Raw genomic sequence first — 25,923 nt, 5'->3', positions numbered from 1 at the left:
CACAGCTGACCTGGGTTCGATTACCAGCATCCCATATGGTCTCCTGAGCACAGCCAGGAGTAACTCCTGAGTGCAAAGCCAGGACTAAGCCCTGTGCATTGCAGGGGTTATAATAAAAATTATTTTAATAAGTACCTTTAATAAAAAGGCATTTATTAAAATAAATTTCATAAATAAATTTATTACCCCAAAAGCCAAAAAAATTAAAAAATAAAATATTTGTCCTGCAGAAAAATGACTTACTGGTGGTGGTGCAAGGAGCAAAAGGAAGAAAATCATGGGACATTGGTGGAAGGAACTGGACTCTCTGGTAGTGGGTGTGGTTTTAGAATACTGTATGCAGGAAACTGTCATTAACAGAAGCATAACTCACTGATGCCTAGGGAAGGAAGGAAGGGAGGAAGGAAGGAAGGAAGGAAGGAAGGAAGGAAGGAAGGAAGGAAGGAAGGAAGGAAGGAAGGAAGGAAGGAGATGATTTGCTTAAGGCATCATCAAAATACGAAAAATCCCAAAACTAAGCTCATAAGGAAAATGAATTTGACTTGCAATATTTGGGGCTTGCAGTATCACATTAGTGATACTGCACTGAACACGACGTAAGCAAATTTGGTGAACACCAAGCACAAGATACAGTTAATATCTCTAGGTGTTCTTTAAAAGAATGGAATTCAAACAGTCTGTCTCTCTGAAAGAGAAACGAATAATCCTGCTTTTCTTCAGACACTGGCAACAGGAACTGTGAGAGTTAAGAGTCTATTTAATCCTTCCCTTCCTGGCTCAGAAAGAAAATAAATAGTCTGTCCAAGACCTAAGATGTGCTTTTCCCTTTGTGAGTTTTCAGGAAAGAGAGAACAAATAAGAAAATGATCATGGATGGATGGGGCTTTTGCAATATTTAATCACATCACCCTGTTTTAGGAAGTGGAATATGAGAATAAAGACAACTACATGAAAGCTGTGCTCTCGTTAGGTTTTACCAGAACCCAAGGGATCAAAGCAGATATTCTCGCATTTTCTACATAAATCCATCTCCACCAATGCCCTGAAAATTTAGTAACTAGCAGATTTTAAATCTTAAAAGTTTTAAGGGAGTCACATTCAAGATTATATTATCTGCCACCATCTCTTTGTCTCTGTCTCTGTCTCTGTCTGTCTGTCTCTCTCTCTCTCTCTCTCTCTCTCCTACCAATTTCTACAATAACTGCCAAATCCCTCTGCTTGTCCTTAAGGTTTCACACAAAACTGTTTTCCTCAAGGTGCACTATTTGTCAGTCACCAGCTCATAAAAGTCTTGCCCAGTCAATTAAAAAAGGAGAAAGGGGAAGTTTACAAAAAAAAAAAAAACTTGGACACCTCAAAATAAAAGGGGGGGGAATCTGGAAAAGAACTCATCCTTTAATTCCCTTAGCATTCAAATACAGAACTGGGATTCCTCCATAAGCTAACCAGTAACCAACTGAGCAACTTAACTGGCTTATTACTTTAAACATCTCAACAGAAGTAACATGGAACTGCAAAAGAGAGGCACAGGCACACATTCTCAAAACCACCACCAAATCCTTCCTTCTATATCAGTGCCAGCAGCATTGAAAGTATATGTCTCAGATATGTAAGACAGCATTAATATATTTATCAATGATTCATCCTGTCTGGGTAGGCAAGCTGGTGACACTTCCTATTCAAGAGAAGGGGACCTAGCCAGACTGGCTGGATAACTGGACAGTGGTGGCCTGTGTGACAAGGAAATGATTGCGGTAAAAGCATTCATGGCCACACATGAATTCTAGCCATGGCTTCCACAGACATTAAAGGACACTTGCACTTAGTACCTTCAGTCTTACCTATATTGCTGTGATTTTGAACCCCTGAAGAACCCCCGGAGGTCCAGGCTGGAATGTGTTGGCTGGGATGAGCAGTTGCAGCCACAGTGCTCTGGTTAGAGATCACATTTGTAAGAATGACATCAGACACTGGGACTTTACCATCAGTGACTAAAGGTTCACTCCCATTTGACATAAAATAGGTCTTTTTTAATGATCCTAAAAGACAAAAAAAAAAGATAAATTCTTTAATATAATAGAAAGTTTTTTGTAAAAACATTTAAATATTTTTATTAAAGTGGAACTGGTTTAAAGGCATTATATAAGTTTCTGGTTGCACAACATTATAGTTCAATGATCTATATAGATTGCTTTATGATAATCACCAAATTTAGTTTCCATTGTGTAAGTGGTACCAATTGTGTATAATTGAGACCCCTAACAAAATTTACCCACCTTTTCATTAAATGTATTATGTATACATGTATGATGTGTGTATATATTATGTATGTATTGTGTATGTATTACGTATTATGTATTATGTGGGGCTAGAGCGATAGCACAACAGGTAAGGCATTTGCCTTGCACGAGGCCAACATGGCCAACCCTGATTCGATTGCTCCGTCCCTCTCAGAGAGCCGGGCAAGCTACCGAGAGTATCTCGCCTACACGGCAAAGCCTGGCAAGCTCCCCGTGACGTATTCGATAGAAACAGTAACAGTAACTGCCAGAAACAGTAATATCAAGTCTCACAATTTGTTGGGAGACGTTTTTGGTGCCTGCTCGAGCATTTCGATGAACAATAGAAGGACAGTGGTAGAACGCTATTATTATGTAGTATACATGTACATGTGCATTTATTCACTGTCACTGTCACTGTCCTCCCATTGTTCATCGATTTGCTCCAGCGGGCCTAGTAACATTTCCATTGTGAGACTTGTTATATTGTGCATATATTATATATTACATATATGTACAATGGGTTATTCATTATGTAATATGTCTTACATAATACAATTATGTATTAAATAATATGTGTTAAGGAAACTCTAGAAATACTTTCTCAAGTCTCATTCTCTTCAGTAAAACACAAAAAGCACAAATGGTTAAGTATCGACATCTACTTCATCAGGACCACAGTTTTTTTCTACAGCAAACCATGCATCCCTGTTGCTTTTTCAGAAACTTAAGGTTTAAAAAACTGAGACTCACATCCAAGTTTTAGATGCCCAAAGAATTTAGGGCAATTTCAATTATCTGGGACTCGCCACAAACAAATTTTAAGTTGATTTTGGTGTTTCTTTCCTGCTTTCTCAATTTCTCCATTTCTTTCATTATATTATGCTATTCACTATCAGGATAGCAACTCCTCATGCCTCCAAAACTGCCACTAAAGGTAACAACAATATCTGCTTAGCTTCAACCGTGCAATTTTATACATTTCGCACTAAATTTAAGTGGAGCACAAATTATCTATAAATAAAAAAAAGTGTTTAGATATTTACCAATATCTAAAGAAGTAATGAAATTTTGGTACATACAATGGAATACTATTCAGCTATAATTAATGGAAGTTTGTAGTTTGCTGCAACTTGCATGTATTCAAGGATGCCATGCTGAGTGAATTGAGTCAGAAAGTGAAAGGTACCAGATGATCTTGTCAAATGTTGAATATAAAGAAACAAAGAGATTAGACAGTCCCTAATGCAAACAAATTCAGAGACATTATCAGTAGAACTGGAACTGGAGGGGTAGGGGGGAAGAGGAAGGAATCTCAGATCTTAAAACATTGGTGGAGGAATTGGTGCAGTATTCTACAACTATAAAGAAATAGTTGGAGCTGGAATGATAGTACAGCAGGCAAGGCATTTGCCTTGCACATGGCAATCTGGACTCAATCCCCGGCATCCCATATGGTCTCCAGAGCACCATCAGGAGTAATTCATGAGTGTAGAGCCAGGAGTAACCCCTGAGCATAGCCAAGTGTGATACCAAAAGCAAAAAGAAATAAGGAGAAGGAAGAGGAGGAAGAGGAGGAGGAGGAGGAGAGGGAGGAGGAAGAGGAGGAGGAGGAAGAGGAGGAGGAGGAGGAGAGGGAGGAGGAAGAGGAGGAGAAGGAAGAAGGAGAAGGAGGAGGAGGAGGAGGAGGAGGAGGAGAAGAAGAAGAAGAAGAAGAAGAAGAAGAAGAAGAAGAAGAAGAAGAAGAAGAAGAAGAAGAAGAAGAAGAGGAGGAGGAGGAGGAGGAGGAGGAGGAGGAGGAGGAGAGGGAGGAGGAGAGGGAGGAGGAAGAGGAGGAGAAGGAAGAAGGAGGAGGAGGAGGAGGAGGAGAAGAAGAAGAAGAAGAAGAAGAAGAAGAAGAAGAAGAAGAAGAAGAAGAAGAAGAAGAAGAAGAAGAAGAAGAAGAGGAGGAGGAGGAGGAGGAGGAGGAGGAGGAGGAGAGGGAGGTGGAAGAGGAGGAGAAGGAAGAAGGAGGAGGAGGAGGAGGAGGAGAAGAAGAAGAAGAAGAAGAAGAAGAAGAAGAAGAAGAAGAAGAAGAAGAAGAAGAAGAAGAAGAGAAGAAGAAGAGAAGAAGATTGTAAACTATGATATCTTAAAGAAAGAGAGGGGGGTTGGAGCAATGGCACAGCAGGTAGGGCGTTTGCCTTTCATGCGGCCCATCAAGGTTCGATTCCCACCATCCCATATGGTCCCCCGAGTACCGCTAGGAGTAATTCCTGAGTGAAGAGCCTGTGCATCACCGGGTGTGACCCAAAAAGAAAAGAGAGAGAGAGAGAGAGAGAGGTAGAGAAAGGGGAGACAGAGTGGGGATGTGATAAAGAATGGAAAATGGAGGGAAAATTCTAATCCCAGTCCAAGTAATAGATGATACTATACTATCATATTCAATCAGAAACTACAAAAGATGATTGTAAGAATAAGATAGTCACTAAATTAACATTACAAACTGGCCACTTTTCTCAAGGCATTCATTCACTGACAAAATAAAGAGGCAAACCTAGGATTAATGAAAAGTACCTAGCTTTGGCTTTAGGCAGAAACTTCTTTAAAATTTGAAAGAGACAATGTATTTTTAACTCAGTTAATACAGGCAACAGATTTTCCACAATACAGTACTGTGTTTGAGTATGTGCCACTAAAACAAATGATAGTAATCCATTAGAGAGATACTCATGGGAGATTTTTCTCCCTAAAAACATTTACAGTGTATGCTTTAATTGGGTCTCACTTTTCCACACAGTCCATGGACCATTAAAAATAAAAAAGAAATATAAATAAAATGTTTAATATCAGTCTATGGAAAAAATGTCTCTACATGTGTTTGACACTTGGGAAACATTAACTACAAATCAAAATAGAAAAGCAGCTGTTCTTTTTTTTTAAGCTAACTAAGGTCACCAGTTTCATCTGCTAAAGGATTCTAAATAAAACATTGATGTATAATTGCTAAATCATGACCATGCGATACAGGTGACAAACTCAACTCTTCAAATTGTCTGATTATGAGTAGATAAAGTATGCAATGTTAAAATGAAATATTAATTTAATTATTTTTGATTTTCAGAATGATTTCAAACTTATCCTAGATCAAAGTAAATGCATGTAATAGATTTGATGGTGATACATTTCTTCACACATGCAAAACATTTACTGATTATTTAGGTATAATTTTATTTCCATCCATCTGTTAGCTTCTCTATTACTTATTATGGCATAAGGAGATTTTTCACGTATCATGTCACTTTCACTAATGTGACTGTAATGAATATATAAGACCCAATGAGTTAATTTATTTTTCATGTTAACCCTATGACTCAGCATCCAGTTCTGTCACCACATTTTTAGCAAATACCAATTCTCACAGTTATATGCCTGGAGCAATTCATATAAAACGAGCTCCATTTCACATGGAACATTTCAATATTTGTGCTTGATATTTGTTTGCAATGATTAGCCTAATTAATAACATTTTCTTTACCTTTCATCTAACCACAAAATTGAAAGTATTCGTAACATTTGTTTAAGACATTCTTTGAATGCTGACTTTCTTAGGAAATATTGTCATGAATAAAGGATTAATTTTCTTAATGTCAGCATTTGGGGCCTGCACAATAGTATAATGAATAAGGCACTTGCCTTGCATATGGCCAACCTTGGTTCCATCTTTGATATCCCATATAGTCTCCTGAGTCTCCAGAAGTAGTGATCCTTGAGAGCAGAGCGAGGAGTAAGTCCTGTTAATGGCCAGGTATGGACCAAACCCCCTACCCTTTTAGAAAAGGCATAATTTTTGCTCTTCAACTCCACATATAAAAGCTAATTTGCATAATAGAGAGGATAATATGTGATATATGATAGTCGTTATTGCTAAAATCTATAGTATATATTTTTGAGACAGAACAAGAGCGAAATCTATGGAACCTATCTTTCAGAGTCTGTAGAAACTAGGCAATTTGTTTTCAAGTCTCTCTGGTAACTGAAAAACCCTTAACTCATCCTTGATAATCTAATATGTATCTGTTGAAAAGCACAAAAAATTATAACCCAATAAGAATAAGTACTCTTCACACAGACCCATAATAAATTGTAAAAATACTATTATTAGAACAGAGTAGTATGTTCATTCTCCCAGGGTGGTCCCATTCTTTTCCACATTCTTTTTCCACTTTTTGATCAAAAAAATGCTTTTTGGGAGGCTGGAGCAATAGTATAGCGGGCAGGGCGTTTGCCTTGCAAGCAGCTGACCCGGGTTCAATCCCCGGCATCCCATATGGTCCCTCAAGCACTGCCAGGAGTAATTCCTGAGTGCAAAGCCAGGTGAGCATCACTGGGTATGACCCAAAAAGCAAAAAATTAAAAAATATAGTTTTCGGGATGATATATCTCATATTGTCATTCTTAGCATTTTTTATAAAAAATATGTATTTTTCAATATCTATGGAAACTATAGTATCATGATAGCCATCTCAGAGGAAAAGTGAAAATAATTCATCCACTTTTCCTTTTCCACTCACAGTGCTGCGGTTAAAAGCATAGGTACCACACCTGACCACCCAGGTAAAATCCCCTCTAGCACTTACTAGTTCGAAAATTTTGACCAGCTTTCAACCGCATAAAACAAGGATTATAAAAGTACCTCTTTATGGAGCAGACTCTTAAAATCAAATTTGTCAATATAGCAATAAAAACCTGGAATGTTTCAGGGTACCTAGAAAAACTCTCAATAATTGCTAGTCATTACTACACCATCATAATCATGAAAGTGAAGTTGTTTTCATCAGGGTTACTAAGGAACTTTAAAATAACTGCCAAATTCATCTCAGCATAACAAAGTTATGCTGGTTAAAAAAAATTTTTAAAAAGAATACCTAATCTACTTTAGAGTGAGGAAAGTATGACTTTTTAGGCTAATCAATGAATAGAGGTCACGTTGTATTAAGGTAGCCCTGCTCCTTCAGCTCTATAAGACAGCTCTGTCTGACAGTGTTTACGACAAATTCCAATCATAGTAGTTAAGCTGCACCAATCACTTAGATGAGTGGACTAAGCACTGTGCTCCCTGAGACATCCACATCCTAAGTTTCAGAATCTGTGAATATTTTACCTTACAAATGTTATATAGAAAAAAAATTCTGTAAATAGAGGATGGTAAAATTATATTGGATTATTCAGGAAGTCCGTCGTAACCCTCAGCTCTTTATAAGCAGAAGAAAGAGACCAAAAAATAGTACATGTCAGAGCTATACAGTCTAAGAGTCACTAGATCATTCCTCGTTTTACAAATAAGAGGCCACAAGTCAAAGAATGTTGAATCCTCCTCCAGGAGTTGGAAAACTAGAGAACAGATTGCCCAAAAGAAATATAACCTGTCAGAATCTTACATTTTTACAGTAAGACATATTTCAGATATGTGACCTTCATAACTCTAAAATTATATATTTGTATTATTGTAAGCTGGGCTGGAGCGATAGCACAGCAGTAGGGCATTTGCCTTGCACGCAGCCAACATGGCCGACCCGAGTTCGATTCCTCCGCCCCTCTCGGAGAGCCCGGCAAGCTACCGAGAGTATCTCGCCTGCACGGCAGAGCCTGGCAAACTCCCCGTGACGTATTCGATATGCCAAACACAGTAACAACAAAGTCTCCAATGGAGACGTTACTGGGCCCACTCGAGCAAATCGATGATCAATGGGAGGGCCTTTAAATCAAGCATTATTGTAAGCTATCAAGTTTGTAACAATTTGTTATAGCAGCAAAGAGAAACTAATACAGGTGATTTTGCTAAGTTTCCTTAGTAGAGTCATCTACTGAGTTAACCTTTCAACAATCCTATGATACAGGGACTAGAGAGAGTACAAAGCTTGAGACACTTGCCTGACAAACAGTCTATTCTGGTTTGATTGCCAGCACCAAATATGGTACCCTGAGCACTTTCAGGAGTGAAAGTGCTTGACCTGAGCAAAGAGTCAAGAATAAATTTTGAGCACGTCTAGCTATGATCCAAGAACCATCCCCCCCCCCAAAAAAAAAAACAACAAAACATATATCACTGTTGTCTTTTTATAGAATTTGAAGAGAAGGAAAATATGGTTTATAAGGTAATTTAGTTTACTAAAAATTGAGCTGGTTCTCCCAGTTGGATCCTGGCAGTCTCCATGTCCACTCTCCATCTCAGCAGGCCCAGCTATATATCTCCTAAACCAGCTCTACTCATCACACTTCTCACTACTCACACTTATACTTCCTGTCACTGGGTAAAGACAAGTAGAGAAAGAAAAGAACAACACCCAGCCTAAACCCTCAGAGATCCATCAAGGGTCTAGCTGCAAAGACAAGCTCGTAGCTCTGCAGAACACAACATACAATCGGAAGACCTGTAGAAGCCCACCAAGCTCAGTGTGCATAAACAGTAACACAAAAGCCCCTACGCTCAATCAGCTCTGTACACTCTCAGAGGATGACCTTAGTGACACTGTTGAGGATGTTTAATGAGCTCAGAGAAATGATAGCACAGAGAGTCAGCCAAGCACAAGAAAGCATGAGAGTGGAAATATGAAAACTATAATCAGTAGCGACAGAGCAATAGGGAAGGGTCCTTGGGACAGTAGTTGAGGGAAGCAGGCTCTCTGGTGATGAGTGTGGCGTTGGAATTATGCATGAAAAAGAGGGATAATTAACAGGATTGTAAATCCTAGTAATTCAATAAAAATAATAAAAAACAAAGAGGTGGTGCCACCACACACACACACAAACACACACATATATGCACACACATACACACATGCACACAAAATATGGCACACAAATTTTTAAAGATATATCTGTAAAAAAATAAATTGTCTTCCTTTTTAAAATTAATTTCTTTTCTTTAAATCTCTCTAGTCATGAAGTAACACATTTATGTTGCATTTTTTTAATGTGCCTTCTATTTACTTTCTGCTGAGATCACAAAATTTAGTAAGAGGTTCTTATCATCCAGATATCTATAGATTAATTGAGGGAGACTGGTGTACAGTCTACAAAATACCAACTGTGTTATAAGAACTTTGAAAATGATATGCATCTGGCAATCTGATGATAGAAGCAAAAAAGTGACTGCCATTCCATTGGAAAAGTTCAGGAAAGATTTCTTAGGGGAGACTGGCCCATGGCATGAATCTAAAAGATGATCAGAAATTTTCAATATTTGAGCAAATCATTTTGGGGAAAGAAGGGGTTGTGGTCATAGGTAGGAAGACCTTTCCAAATACAGCAAAAGGTGTAAGGATAAGGAAGTGGCAAGCAGCAATAAACAAGACAAGCACCCAGGAGATTGGCAAGAGAAAAGCCTGGAGAGTAAGGGCAAGCTACTCCAGGAAAGGTAGTTCCCTTTTAAACAGAGGTTTAGCATCTGTCTTGCTACAGAGACAAATGGAGAACTTTTCTTAAAAAAATTTTTTATTAGTGAGACACCATGAGGTATAGTTGTAGACTTAGAAATTTTGTGCTTGGGTTTCGATTATACAATGATCAAATACCCATCCCTCCACCAGTGCCCATTTCCCACCACCACGGATCCCAGTATCCCTCCCACCCCCCATCCCCCCCAACCCACCCTGCCTCTGTGGCAGGGCATTCCCCTCTGTTCTCTCTCTCCTTTTGGGTGTTGAGGTTTGCAAAAGAGGCAATGAGTGGCAATCATGTTTGGTCTATAATCTACTTTCAGCATGCTTCTCCCATCCTGGGAGGATCCTCCCAACACCCTTTCAAATTTTTGAAGACTCTTAACTAGGGTGGAATGATGGCTAGAATGATGGCCTTTGCGGAAGAAGATGCTTAAAGTTGTCAAATCTAAATGACAGGGGCTATTGGCAATGGACAAATGAGAAGAGAGGAAGGAGTCAAGGGAAAAGCTAAAAATACCAAGGCAAAAGTCAAAGGGACCATTAGAGAAGCGCTTTCAGAGGCAAAGCAGTGAGAACATTATAGAAAGTCAGAGGTCTGAGGGATAGGACGGGGAGTTAAGGCACTTGTCATCCATGTGGAATCAATCCAAAGTCCTTCATTGATGACAAGCACTGCTGAGAGTGACCATAGAAGACAGAGGCAGGGGGGTAGCCCCAGAACCATCTGGTATGGTCCTTCAAGCAACCACCAATCACCACTCCCTCCCACCCTCACCAGGGGAAAAATGGCTAAGGTTCAAGGTTTACTGGCTTAAACATCTGGGTAAATAAAGGTAGCCTGAAATGAAGTGTTGTAAATGTGAATCTAAAGGGCTGGGAATACCTAATTGATACTTAATTGATACTTAATTGCCAAGCCTAAAAAATTATAAAGGTCTCACAAGAACTGCCTTGCAGAAAATGTAAAGATGTTACAACTATTCAGTATGAACAACAGAAACTTAGGGGGGCGGGGGAATAAAAAGAGACTCATTCACGGGCTGGAGCAATAGCACAGCGGGTAGGGCGTTTGCCTTGCACAACTGACTGGGGTTCAATTCCCGGCATCCCATATGGTCTCCTGAGAATCACCAGAGGAAAGTCCTGAGTGCAGAGCCAGGACTAACCCCTGTGCATTACTTGATTTTTTTCTGGTTCTTTTTTATTTGGTTTGAGGTTTTGACAGTGCCAGAAATTAAAACCCATGTCTTGTGCATCCACTTTACCACTGATTCATATTCCCAGCGCTACCTACTTGATATTTTTTTTAAAACTCTGATACAGCCTGAAGAATCTAAGACCTGTTACAAGGCATGTTTTAGAAGGAAACACACAGAAAATACATTATCACTATGTGCAATGACACCTCCTTTTCTCCCTCCAGGTCCTTGTCCTGTTTGTTCTGAAATCCATCTCCTGGATTTATTTGCTTTGAACAGTTTGGGGGGCCACTCATGGTAATACATGGCTTAGTGGTGCTTTGTTCTATTTTATTTTGAGGTACGAGGGGCAGCGTAGAGCCAAGGATATGACTCAAGTGGTAGAAAACATGCAACCACCTTATGTTTTTAAAGAAATGATCAAATATTTGTTCAAAACCCTTCCTCTACTTATATAAATATCCACTGAAGCAAAGGGTCAGGCAGGTAGATTTGAGCATTACTTTTGTCTTCTCTGTGCCATGGACTGCAAAATCGTCCTGGACTTCTTCCAAAGCTAATGTGAGAACTTGGCAATGATGCTGGGGGCCTGTGGCCTTCTCTTTCAACACACTAGGACATTAATTTGGGGGTTGTATTCTCTGTTCTCAGTGTCTCTTGACATCTTTCACCAAAAGATGCAAACCTCTAGTTATAAGATGAATGATTCTGGCGATCTAATGTACATTGGTAACTTACAGTCGACAGTGCTATAGTATACACATCTTATAAAAGTTTAGTCTTTAGAGTTTTATTTTCCCGGCATTAATAACCACACAATTCAATCTAATAGCTGGTGCATTAATTTAGATATTGACGGCATCATCCCACCCAAACCCACCTTGCAAAGGCCTTGAAGTTCAAGTGAGAGATTGACTACTGTTTTTAAACCAATAGACTTCGAAGTTTATTTTTGTTACATAATATAGCAAATCCAACTCTGACTAATCTTCACTTATCTTCACTTAATCACTTAATCCCCGTTATTCATCGATTTACTCGAGTGGGTGCCAGTAATGTCTCCATTCATCCCGGTTGCGTGCTAGCGTAGCCCAATGGTATCTGTTCGTTCTAGGAACATGCAGAGCCTCAAACCGATCATTCAGGGTCTTGACGAAGAAGTCTGACCATCTTGTAGGTGGGCGTCCACGTGATCTTTTGATGTCCCGTGGAATCCAATCAGTAATGGCTCTAGTCCAGCGGTTGTCTGTAAACCTCATTACGTGTCCAGCCCATCTGATTTTTGATGTCTTGGCAAATGAGACAGCGTCCCTGATTCTTGAGCGTTGACGAAGATCAGAACTCCGGATTCTATCTCTCATTTGAGTGAATCGTGATATTCCAAGCATAGCTCTTTCGATTCCTCTTTGAGAGACCCGAATAGCGTTCTCATCCTGTTTTCGTAGGGTCCAGGTCTCTGAGGCATATGTTAATTCAGGAAGAACAGTGGAATCAAAGAGATGTGCTTGTAGCTGGAGTTTCTTTGTCCTTTTAGTTATTTCTTCAACATTCTTGAAGGCATTCCAAGCTGCTCTCTTTCTCCTGCATAACTCAGGTGCCAGGTTATTCATCATGTTGATTTCTCGACCTAGGTATATATAACTGTTGCATTCGGAGATGGTGACTAATACAATGGATAACAGAGATATTATATTATCTTATTTTATAATATATATTATATTATATAGATAATAGAGATAATAGAGAATGAGAAAGATTTGTAAGTATTTAGTTTTGTTGTTATTATTGTTTGCTTGCTAAACTCTGAAGGGGGAAGAATCTAAATCTACACATATTTCTTCGAGATTGCCTTGCCAGACTATACCATATTTTTTGTCTTGTGTTCCCAGAGCACACATTGCTACCATTTTATAAACACCCAAGTTGGAGTAACTTTTTCTTACTCGTCTCCTTGAAGAAATAAAGCGTGTTACATACATATACACCTCAATCAGCTAGTAGCATGCTTAGCACCCAGCATTGGCCTTAATAAGTGTTTGTTGAGTGTACGAATGAATGATAAAGGAAAGTGTGTGAGTGGATGACAATGCTATGAGAAGTCTGTGCAAAAAGTAAGAAGACCTTAGGACAAACAGCCTAAGCAAATATAGGCAAATATCAACTTTCACAAGATGGGAAATCTCAGCCAGAAACAAGAATATCAGAAGTGGTCACACACAGGCAAAGCCCTTTGAAGGAAGAAAGTAGTCAACACTGAGCAAGATCATATATGGCACTGGGGGTGTCACACCCAAGTGGATAAAAGCATTAACTCATAAAGAAATATCAACCAATAATGTACATGTTCATTATGAATTTGTGGAAATTAACAAATCCTTCACTTTAAAATTATGCTCAGACATACATTGGCTTCAAGTGCTGGCTATTGGATAAAAAAAGACCTACAGAACCTTGGAAAGAACAGATTTAGTACTATTAAAAGAAGGCCTCAGAACAACAGCACAGTGGGTAGGGCATTGGCCTTGCATGGAACCAAGCTGGGCTTAATTTCTAGTACCCCATGTGGTCCCCTGAACCTTGTCGGGAGTGATCTCTCAGTGAGAAAGAGAAGTGAGAAAGCGAGAAAGAAGAGAAAAAGGAGGAGGAGGAGGTAGTAGTGATGGTGGTGGAGGAGGAGGAGGAGGAGGAGGAAAAAGGAGAAAAGGAGAATGAAGAGAGGGAGAAAAGGAGCCAGAGAGATACCACAATAAGTAGGGCCTTTGCCTTACTTGTAGCCAGTCAGGATTTGATCCCTGGAACTATATATATTCCCCTGAGCACCATCAGAAGTAGTGTTTGAGCACAGAGCCAGGAGTAAGCCTTGGGTATCACTCAGTGTGACCAAAATCACGCTACGTGTCCCCCCACTCCACCTCCCCCCCACACACACACACAAAGAAGAGAGAAAGGAAGAGGTTTAGGTTAAATAGCTGTGGGTGAGAACTAACGATGTAGAAAAATCACCTGGGAGTCTTGTTAGAATATAGACTCTGGTCTGGCGTGGATCCCAAGATTCTAAATTTTGCATTTCACAAACTCCCTTGAGACACTGATACTGGTAATTCATGGACCACACTTTGAGTTTGAGGCTTTTAAAGCACCATTTCAAAAAAATTTGGACATCACACATGATCTCAGGCTGAGTAGAAAGAAAAATATTCTCATGATTAGAAACTCTTTCGTGTTAATGAACCTGTTCTAACAGACCAATGTTATTAAAGGATTTTGGATATATAAATATTTAATTTGGAGTCATGTCACAAAATATCAATGAGAATTATAAATTTTGTTGTAAGGAAAAAGGACCTAGAATGTTTTACAGTTTAAAATGATATTCATAAAACAAGTTTATAAGTTACGGAGCTAAGATTCTTATAATTCCAAATTCTTGTAAAAGCCACAAACTACTAAAAAATTTTTAAGAGAGAAACTATATTTAAATTTAATTATCTTTAGCTCACTTAGCATTTTTTGAGAGGAAAATCATTTTAGTAGACAATATTTCTCTTGAGTTCAAGAAAAACTATACTGTTTACCAAATTTTCTATGTTCTCCAGTACTATCATTTTTCTTTTTTCATGCTGTCACAGAAATAAAAATTAACAGGCCACACGAAGACCATTTGAAATTTTATTAAAATTGGAAATGCAATCTTGCAGTTCATAAGTTTATTACCAAAACAAATAAATTTTATTTTAGATGTAGATGAGTGGAAAAGTCTTTAATGCCAAAAAGAAATGAGTTTTGTAGAGCATAAATTGAGTTGAGAAGTGTAATAGTTGGCAAAAATCAGTGCAGACCATATCCCCAAAGCACTACATTTGCAGGACTCTAGCAGAAACACCCCATCCACTCCCTGCCACAGACTCTACAATCTTTGGCCTATGTCCACACTGGTGCTAAAGGTATCATTCTGCAACCCCACTAGGACTAGGCCGGCCGATAGCTCAAGTGAGAAACGCAAGACCCTGAGTTCAGTCCCTGACGCACAAGCACTGTAGGCTCCACCCTATTGTACCTAAGCACCAAGTCCAGAGCAGACTGAGCATAGTTGGGAGTGACCTTGGCCCCTGAGATTTAAATATCGCCCTTGTAGAATTAAGTTCCAACTGGTCACGTCCTCCTTAGCGCAGCAAGGCTGCTAAGAATTGGTGTTTATGATGAGAGCAGCCCTCTTTCAGGTAGCAAGGCCAACCTCTGCTCCCACCTATTAAGCTCCCCACCTAAAACCCTCCCTGTCCTTTCACCCACCTTTGCCTCTGTCATTGTGTGATCCTGTGGTTTGATGCCTTCCTTCTTTCTTGAACTGTAGCATCCACAAGGAAAGGATTTATTCAACACTATACCCTGGGCCTGTGGCAATCCACCCTGACATTTGCAGGGGTTGGGGGAATATTTGGTGTCTAGTGGTGTTCAGGGCTTATGCCTGGCTCCTTGCTCAGGAATCACACCCCCTGGTGCTCAGGAGACCATAGGTGGTGTCAAGGATCGAGTCAGAGCTGAATGCCTAAAAGGTAAGTGCCTTAAGCCCTAGGGTTTATATTTTATAGGATCCATTCCTAGTAGTACTCAAGGGTCACCAGGGTTATTTCTGCCCTGCTGGAGGTGCCGTGCATTGCCAGCATCATGTTCTGGGGCCTGGAAGATGCTGACTGACAGCCCCCCACCCCACTTCCTAAAGGCTATCTGCATATAAGCCATAGAGCACTTAGGCATGATTATGAATTTTATTCTTCCTAAGACTACACATGAAGACAAAAATTTCTCCCTGGGAGCCAGATAGATAGCAAAACAGGTAAGGCATCTGTCCTGTATGGGAAGACCCAGATTCAAGCCCTGCACCTATATATTCCCCAAAATACTACAGGAATTATCCTTGAACATAGAGTTAGGAGCAAGCCCCAAGCACAGGTGGGGTGGCCCCAAAACAAAACATTAACAAAAGAAATATAACAGATGTCCACATACTCAAAATATTGCATGTGAAAGTTCAAAGTAACATCTAGCCAAAGGATGAAATCACTCAAATATCCATTATCAGCTGAACAAACAAATCGAACATTTAGTCATAATAATGAATAAATATTGAGTAATGAATAATATTATAATGAAGTACTGATACATAATACAATATGAATGAACCTTGATAATAGCATGCTGAGCAAAACAAGTCAGTCACAAATGACCATCTCTCTATCCAGGGCCACATTTCTCCCCAGAGAGAGAAATCTGGTGATAGAAAGGGGATTAACAATTGCTTAAGGTTGGGGTAGAGATAAATATGGAAAAATAGGAAGTGGTAAAATTGGAAATAACTAACTGGTATAGAAATTCTTCTTGAAGTGATGAAATATTCTAAAATTGTGATGATGTTTGCCTTTGTTCATGAGTATTTTAAATTTACTGAACTACATGTTTAAATGAGTAAATTTTATAGTATATTTATTGTATTCTAGTAAAGCTATAAAAGATTACCATACAAGAAAAAAAAGCAGATAAAAAGAAAGAAAGAAACGAAGAAAGAAAGAAAGAAAGAAAGAAAGAAAGAAAGAAAGAAAGAAAGAAAGAAACAAAGAAACAAAGAAAGAAAGAAACAAAGAAAGAAAATGTAACAAGGGAAAGGAAGTAAAAAAGGAAGGAAGGAAGGAAGGAAGGAAGGAGGGAGGGAGGGAAGGAGGGAGGGAAGAAGGGAAGGAAGGAGTGAGGAAAGGAGGGAGAAAAGAGGGGAGCAAAGGAGGGAGGCAGGGAGAATAACGGGAGGATGAGGAAAGGAAGGAGGGAGAGAGAGGAAGAAGAAGGGAGGAAGGGAAAGGAAGGGAGGAAGGAAAGAAGGAAGGAAGGAAACCTACTTAATGCATTATTCTTATGGTATCTCTTTTACTGTGCTCAAAGATTTCTAAGTACTGGAGTACTCAACAGTGTCCTTTAAATTTTTTAACACTCAACACTTAGATTTGAAGAAAATGAAGTGTTAAGGGAAATAGACTTTTAAAAATGACGTCAGTGTGACTGAGGGAGATTCTATTAGATGGAGCTGTACTCAAGGTAAAAACTACAAATTTGGACAAAAACAAAAAATGCTACACACACTCACACACACACACACACCAAAAAAAAAACCCAATCAGGTCTTTTTCTAGGTATTTTTTTCATGCATTCACCTGAAAGCAGGCTACAGGCAGCATGTGAGGCCAGGCAACTCAACACCCAATGCAGAACCTGCATCTCTGTGAAGCACCTTCCATTCCTCTGACCATTCTTCCTGCATCTCTTACTCCCTCCTGGTTCTTTGTCTCTTAAAAACTAGCATCATCTGGGTGGTTTTCCATAGCTTTTCACCAGGACACTCTTCACAGTTCATCTAGTTGTGCTTTTTCAACAACCCTGAGACTTCCAACTTCATTAATCTCCTCAGGACTCCCTTCCCAATTTCCCTTCTGGAGACTTCTAGCATCAGACCAGAAACAGTGAATGGGGAGTTATACTCTAATATCAGCACATAAGCCAAAATTCAAACCATATTACAATTTATCTTAGGAATACAGCATGTGGGAGTTCTTATATTTCTCCATTTCTTGGCCCAGTCTATACTGCTGAAATTGGTCAAGATAGAAGACACTTAAACTATGATTTCACTGTATTTGGAGATTCCACAGGTATCACTAATTTGACATGTACATTCTGAGCTAGAGAGATTGTGGGACAGATAGAGCAATTGTCTGAAAAATAGCTGAACCAAGTGCCATCCCCCAAGTAACCACCAGGAGTAATCCCTGAGCATTAGAGCCAAGAGAAAACCCTGAGCACCACTGGGATTGACCAAACTGAAACAAGAAAGACAAAAATAATAAAACATGTACTTTGTACAGTAACTGATGGCACCAAAATCATCCTGGTTGTCCAAATCAGAATTCTAGGAGTCAACCTGGACTCTACCTCCCTGAGGGTAGAATCCAATCAATCCTAATTTCTGTTGCTTCTAATGTTTTAAATGCTTCATTTCAAGTCTCTCTTAGACTATTGCATGAAGCCCATTTTTTTTCCTCTCTGACTTCATTTGTTTCTTTCTCTTGTCCTCAGTAGCTTATGTTCAGATATGTCACTTGAAAATGCAAATATAACCTGAATTCTTTCTGCCTGGAAGGTCTTCCAATGATAAACTATCAACCCAAGTAGTGGCTTTTAAACATTTTTGTAGCAGTAATGTGTTATTTTCAAATGAACTTCACATAAGATTTTAATATTTACAAATAGATATGAGCTCTAGTTTATTAATTTTATTAATTTAGGGGCTTTAAACATACCACCTATAAAGTAACCAATGACAAAATAATAGCTTTAGTGAAAAAATAGATATGATTGATAAATAAATCAACATTGTTTTTTAAATAATTAAATAATTAAATCAACATAGCTATTTGTTTCTGTTTTATTTGACAGCACACAGTTTAGAAAATGTGAATTAATAGCAATTGGTAAATAATCACAATAAGATTTGGGATTTCCCTCCAACAATTCACCTTTTAAACTTGGTATATTGATCATCTAAAGATAGATAGCATATCTAAATACAAATAAACTCATCTAACAGCACAAATTACTTTGTTTTCTGCTTAGAAAAAATGTGTATGTAATACTTCATTACAGCTGAAATAAAATCTACTTTTTAAAAATAGAATGTCAGGGGGCTGGAGCAATAGCACAGCGGGTAGGGCGTTTGCCTTGTACATGACCAACCCAGGTTTGGTTCCCAGCATCCCATATGGTCCCCTGAGCACCGCCAGGGGTAATTCCTGAGTGCAGAGCCAGGAGTAACCCCTGTACATTGCCAGGCGTGACCCAAAAAGAAAAAAAAATAGAATGTCAGGGGGTCAGGATTATTGCTCCATTATGTAGTACATGACATGCATATGCGAGGCACTGAGTTTTAGTCCCAGAAATGCAATAATAGTAATAATGGGAAATCAAAGCAAATATTTGATCCTTGAGTTCCCTCAAAATCTTAGTTCTATGGAATAGAATTTGAAAACCGATAACCCGTGCTAAAGCCTAAATCTCTTAGTATGATATGTAAGATCTGGTATCATTTGGACTTTATAGGTCTAGCTTCTTTTCCCACCACTGCCAAATTTCAAGCAATGTCCTGAATTCATCTCTATTTTCTATTTCCTTGTCCCCAAATTTATGTACCTCTCTCATTAAAATTTGTTCCCTGAATAATCAGTTAGTCCCCTCAAATGTGAGATCCTAAGATTCTTAATATTATTAAGAAATAAGATTAATTTAACCACCCTTGAGTTGAGCAATTTTCAAAATACCTACTACCTAGAATTCAATTCTAAATGTTTTGAATGAGTTAATTTATTAATTCATATTAGTGATAATAACTTGTACAGTGACAATGATGATGGAAACCGTAAGTTTGTATTTGGCAGTCAACAGAGAATTTTTTCACTGAATAAATTTAAATAAGCACAAATAAGCTCAAAATTTAAATAAGCACAAAGTAGAAGAAACTCAGAAATCTTGATTTTTTTATCTTATTTTTGTTTTTCTCTAATAATGGCTTCGACTCACCCATAAAGGAAAGCAGGACAACCAATAGGACGATGAGTGCACAGATGCATGGAATCAGGACCAGCAGTAGGAAACGGAGAATGTTAGCAGTCACCAGCTTCTGAGAGCAGTCACCACTCACATTATTGTCATCAGCTCCCAAGACCTAAAATAGAGGATGAAAAAGAAATATAACTGTAGTATTGTGAATAACATCCACATACAGCATGATATTTGAGAGGGCAGCTATTCATTCCTAATAGTAATATTTCCAAAAGATTTTGTTTGGGTTTGGTTTTGTGCCACACATGGTATTCAGGGCTTACTCCTGACTCTATGTTCAGAGATCACTTTTGGCAGGCTCTGGAGGCCATACATGATGCCAGGAATTGAACCCAGGTCAGCCCTGTGCAAGGCAAGTGCCCTACCCACTGTACTATCTCTTTGGCCCCCAAAAGTTTTTATTATGAGTACCTTAAGAGCAAGATAAAGTTAGTCACCAAATCATATTAGTTTAAACTTTTTTATCTACACATCATTGCATTACAGAGCATATACTCACTGCTGATTGCTGAGATAAACTTTACTTTTCATAGCATTCAATTGTGATTATAAAAAAAACTGCTAATTTAGCATCATTGTATTGTATTGTACTGTGAATTACTGTGGTGAGGACTCAGCTTAGCACCAAACTATAAGCAAAGACTACCTAAAGTATAGATAATAAAGTATCAGTGTACCTGTATAGACAGGACATTATCCAGACTTCAATGTTTGTCTCAGTCCTAACCCAGATTTTCACAAATGTGGATAAGTTAAGTTTTCAACATTAATAACTCAGCAAGCTTTAATGTTACTGGCCATGTAGTTAGTGACAAGTTGAACAATGAGAAAGATTCTGTTCGATTGGCCAGTCAAATGCTGATAGTCTCTCAAGACTTCCCTATGTCTGTTTGTAAAAGGTTGATGAGGTATCATAGTGACATAGCTCAGATAAAGTCCTTTTCAAATGGTCTAAATTTGTGTTTAGTTCAATCACTTGCCAGAAACAATGTCTGAAAATTCATTTATAACAAATGGATATCTCAGTGATTTTTTTTTCTAGAGCTTCTGAGATAGAACTAGAAGTGATTAGTCACTCATTAGGAGAAACATTTTTGTCCCTTAATGAAGGTGTTCTCATGGTTCTCTCTTGGACTTCTGGCTCTCCTTGCATTCCCTTCTCTAACAGTTTCAGAAAGCAAGCTTTAACCTCTGTGAAACATTCATATAAATCTCTCTTGAGCCTTGAACTTTCTCACAAATTATGTGTTTCCTATGCCTAGTGGCTAACAGCATCTCTTCTCAGCATACTGAAAACTAAGCTAATCACTTTTTCTAGCTCTATATGCAAACTGATTCTTCTGACTTCCAGATTAGTATTAACAAAACTCCAAGAGACCAGAATTTTCTCCCTTCTCTATCATCATCCCTTTGCCACCATGTATTATCAAATCTTGTTGATTCTTCTTGTTATATAAATCCAATTTTTCAAGTGACTGACTTATGACATAAGAGTTTGACATAATCACAAAATTGTCCCAATAGAAGGGCCCTGTGCTTGGTCATTTCCTACAAAGAAGACAATGTTGATGGATTCTCTTGAACTACAAGACATATATGAGGCTTTCTTCCTGCTTTATTGCTTCTACCTCAGAATCAATTTCTATTCTACACAAATGAGCAGCGATAACCTCATATACTTTGATGCAATGACATCCTTTCTAATTTTAAGAATTGTTCAGGAGATACTGCATTTTAAAGCACATATGATATTAGCTTGAGCATAGTGTCAGCTCCTAGGCTAATAACTTGATTTGTCTATTTCCCGCTACACCCAATTTATCTATGAAATAATGTAAAATCTCTCACAGTTCATCTACCATTTGGTCTGTAAGAAGACATGACACTAACAATACAATGTGAGGTCTGAAATTGCTCATTGATTACAACGCAAACATTAGTAAGTGATGCCCTTTCACAGGTGTAAATGAAATGTATTCATAAAAAGCAAATGTGAAACTTCAACAGTGAGAACAAAAGAATTAACTTAATTATTCCATTTATTCAACAAGGAGTTCTTGAAAATATAATAAATACAACAAATATTGTTTTAGTTATTACATAAAGCTGCCATTCCCCTCTAGTAACACTAAGCATCTCAAAAATCTTACAGTCCACAGACCCTATAATATTTGTTCTCTAGCTCCTGCCAGAAAGTTTCCCAACTCCTGATATGGAGACCAATGAATTTGCATGAATAAGTATTTACATATTTAATATATTATCATATGTAGTGGTCATGTCCTTATATATTAAAGTATGGGTTCTCTTAAGAAAATCACTGTTTTAAGAAGAGCCACCCAATGTTTGGCCCAGCAGAACAGGCCAGACAATGCAGTGCTCAGGGGTCACCAGAGATACAACCAGCATTGCTCAAGGGGTCACATAGTTCCAGGGATTAAAACTCAAGTACCAGCACATGCTAGTCATGTGCTCAATAGCTTGCTATCTCCCCAGCCCAAGAAAATGCCATGTTTCTCTTTTCCTTAAAGGACTTAGCCTGATAGAAAATTTAGCAGGCAAAACTAACTTATTCTTGCTACAATACATAATTACTCTACAAAAGACTCAAAAAAATTTTTAAATAACCAAATAGAGGACAAAAAATTATTAGAAATATATTTACATTAGAAGAAAGAGAAGCAAAAGTTTCAGCAATATTCAAACCAAAGTAGAAGTATAATGTGCACTATAAACTTGAAGAATCTACAAATATGCATCAGATCACTAGAAGAAGGAAACCAAATGTCCTCTTTCTTCTGTGAAAATATAATCATAGTACATATAATTACTAACTCAGTTGTTTCTCCTTATAGTTATGTAAATAGAATCCTTTTCTCTTCAATGTATGCCCAACATCTGGAACAACATTTGAACACAATCAGAAATGGATTAATATCTATTGAATAAATGAATGAATTTAATTATATAAACAATTGATCTGTACATAATTATGCAAATAACTACTTTGTTTTTAATGGCATGTACTTTACAAAGTCTATTACTGAATCATCAAAAAGTACTTGGACTAGAAAATGTATTTTGGAAAAATGTAAAAACATTTCCCTTTTAGGGAAATATATGAAAATGAACCTAACTAGCTTTTACTAGGACTATTAGTACAATTCCATACTCACTCATGCTTCCTATTAGGAACTTAAAGTCATAAAATTTCGTTTCAAAACATAAACAATAATATTTTATTATAAACCAAAATTTCTCAAAAATATTTTAACTTCTGACCCTAACTTTACCTTCCTTCATTAAGACCAAAGTGATATTAACTCATCCTCCCCCACTCTGTCCCACCAAGTTGTCTGATGAGATTCCCAATACACCTACCATAATGCATTAGCCCAACCCTTTCTTGAATACAATGAGTTAACATTGTAGCTAACTCACCCTTATAAAATCCTTATTCCAAAGTCCAGCAGGCTGGACTCTCCCTCAAGAGTACACCCACTCCATATACAATTCAATAAATACTTTTCTTTCTAAATATGTCCTCTCTCCTTGAATTCTTTCTCCAAAGGCAAAAGACCTGGTGAGTGGGCTAAGGCTGCTCACTTCCCAATCTTTCAAACCTCAAGAATAAAATCTCATTCCAACTAATACTCCTGAGCTCTCCTGAGACCTAGGTTCTGGGAGGGGAGGAACAAACTCCCAGGCTGCACAGATCAAGCTGACTTGAATGCAGGCTGTTAGTGCCTTTAGAGGTCTGACACAGGTCTCCCTTTAGAGGCAGCTGACCACACAGAAAAGGAATTCCCCAGGCTTCTCATTCACTCCAGGGAGCCTACCTGAAACCAGCCTTCCACAATAGCTTAGTCTAAAGTTTAAACTGAATTACCGCAAGCTCATATTTCATCTGATAACCACTGCCAAAGTATGGCTAGGCTACCCTTGGCATTAACCAGAAAAGCCCCTGTGAATCTCTCAACAGCACAGCATACAGTACAGAATCATGATTATAGACTACTTATTTCTCAGAAATCCATTAGTCAAAGCCCAAATCCTTAACTCATATTTTCCATCATTCAGAAAGTTTTCCTAGACGATCCAGAGAGAAGTAATCTCACTGTTTCACCTGACTCTCTAGTATGTGGCAGAGACTAACTGATCCCTCATATGTAGCCTTATCTTTGATATCTCAGAAGTAGAACTCTAAAATTTGGCAGTGCCAAATTTTAAGACACTTCCCAGCCTTTCTTGCAGCTATGTGAGGTCATGTGGCTGTGGTCTGGACATAGCAGCAGCAAATGAGCTCTAGAAGTATTCTCAAATAGAGGGATGTAGGATAACATTGGTTTGTCCTTTCTGCCTTGCCACAGGGAGCTTCGGGTTATTGGGTTACTCCCATCACAGTGCTCCCATTTCCCTATGTTTATTTGTAACCTCTTTCTTTGTGCTCTGCTTCCCCAGCTGGTCAATTACCTTAATCTCCTAATCAGACTCTGTTAACTTGTAAATATTGCTTTTCTCTTCTCCTTAAGTCCTTTGGATAGTTAATTCAGAGCAGTATCCTTTTCTGTATAGACACAGGAAGACAATTAATGCTATGCTTTTGTAACTTGGGAGTTAATTGACTCAGAATGATATTCACTCCTGAACATCTGTTCTCTCCACTTAAGCCTCAATTGCCCTTACTTCCTAGACGTTACTGGGCCCGCTCAAGCAAATCGATGATCAACGGGAGGGCCTTTACCTTTACCTTATTAAAATGTTAATTAAGTTATTGGACTAAGGAGAGGAGAAACACCCATAGGAAGGTGGTATTTCTGCCCTTGCACCTGATTGGTGATCAGGAAGGGCTTTGATATCCCCAAAAGAGGATCCTGAGGAGGGATTGGATGGATCCAGGACAAGCTGTGAGCTACCATAGCATTGAAATGGGCCATGCCAAAGTGCCATAATACTTAACTATAATTTAAGAGCATGGTCATGACAAATTCTGTCACGATCCGAAAAGTACAACTAGATAAAACCCTGCTAGGGTTAGGAAAGAGTGATCTTGCCTGAGCACTGTACTAAGATATCTATAGTGAGATGTCCCCAGGAGAGCCACCCTACAAGCTTAATATACATTAAGCTTACTCTTACTGTGTAAGAGTACTCTTACTCTTACTTTGTGTCCATGCAAAATAACTAATATTAAGAAGTAAAATTAAGGAGGAAGGGGGTGGGCTCCCCTGTCCGTGCTCCCCTCCCCCCCCCCCCCCCGCGGCCGCTCAGCTCCTCCTTCCAGCCTCCTCTCAGCAGGGGCTGGAGCGATAGCACAGCGGGTAGGGCGTTTGCCTTGCACGCAGCCAACATGGCTGACCCGAGTTCGATTCCTCCGCCCCTCTCGGAGAGCCCGGCAAGCTACCGAGAGTATCTCGCCCGCACGGCAGAGCCTGGCAAGCCACCCGTGATGTATTCGATATGCCAAACACAGTAACAACAAAGTCTCCAATGGAGACGTTACTGGGCCCGCTCAAGCAAATCGATGATCAACGGGAGGGCCTTTACCTTTACCTTATTAAAATGTTAATTAAGTTATTGGACTAAGGAGAGGAGAAACACCCATAGGAAGGTGGTATTTCTGCCCTTGCACCTGATTGGTGATCAGGAAGGGCTTTGATATGCTGATTCCACTACCCCCAATGTGACCAGGCTGCGAGACCAGACTGCGAGATGGAGTGCGGAGAGATGAGCAGGAGAGACAGGAGGAGACGGGAATGAGGGGCAGTGTGAAACTAGAATGGGGAGCTTAGCGAGACTGGAACAGGTGCATGGGGAGAATGGAATAAACAGCAATTGATCATCAACCACCCTGGCCCTCGTTTCCTCCTTCGTCCACCCATGGTATCACTTGATCTGGGTGGGAAGTGGCTGGAGACCACCAAACACAGGTGGTGAGAGAGAGCTACGGGGTTTGCCAGTCGACTACTGGAGATTACACAGGAGATTATTGTCCCTCCTTTTCCCTGCTAGCTGAAATATGGATGCAATCATTGGAGCTCAAGCAACCACATTAAGCCCATCCATAACAGATCTATGCAGAGACAGGCTGACTAACAAGCAAAGAGTAAATATGAATCCTGATGAATTTGTTAGGCTATGAGCTCTGATGTGCTTCAGTTCAGATTCTATTTACATAACAAAGAAAAATCTTTCTTACTACTCAAGTTTCATCTGAGTGTTCTATCACTCGCAGTTGAAATCTTAAATGATTCTGCCCTTTAACACTTTAAATCATATTCAGGTATGGCCAGACAAAATTTACTAACTCTAGTCTTGTGATGTGAAGATTCATATTTAATTCAACAAGCAATTAAACCCAGG

At 38.9% G+C, this 25,923-nt stretch overlaps 1 protein-coding gene across 3 annotated transcripts in view; it reads right to left on the bottom strand.

Moving 5' to 3' along the window:
* Positions 1-25,923, bottom strand: part of CORIN (corin, serine peptidase) — a 238,116-nt gene that overhangs the window by 185,292 nt on the left and 26,901 nt on the right. For 2 of the 3 annotated variants that reach the window (XM_056111214.1, XM_056111215.1), the window contains exons 2-3: positions 19,519-19,663; positions 1,842-2,039 (exon numbers count right to left, since the gene is read on the bottom strand). In XM_056111214.1, coding sequence (XP_055967189.1) covers positions 1,842-2,039; positions 19,519-19,663 — 343 coding nt within the window. The remainder of the gene's footprint in view (positions 1-1,841; positions 2,040-19,518; positions 19,664-25,923) is intronic. The other variant, XM_056111216.1, reaches the window with a different exon arrangement.

Source organism: Sorex fumeus, unplaced genomic scaffold (genome assembly GCF_029834395.1).
Source record: "Sorex fumeus unplaced genomic scaffold, SorFum_2.1 ptg000013l, whole genome shotgun sequence".
NCBI lineage: Eukaryota > Metazoa > Chordata > Mammalia > Eulipotyphla > Soricidae > Sorex > Sorex fumeus.
Note: the sequence above shows the minus strand (reverse complement) of the source record. Positions and strands in the feature narration are given on the sequence as shown.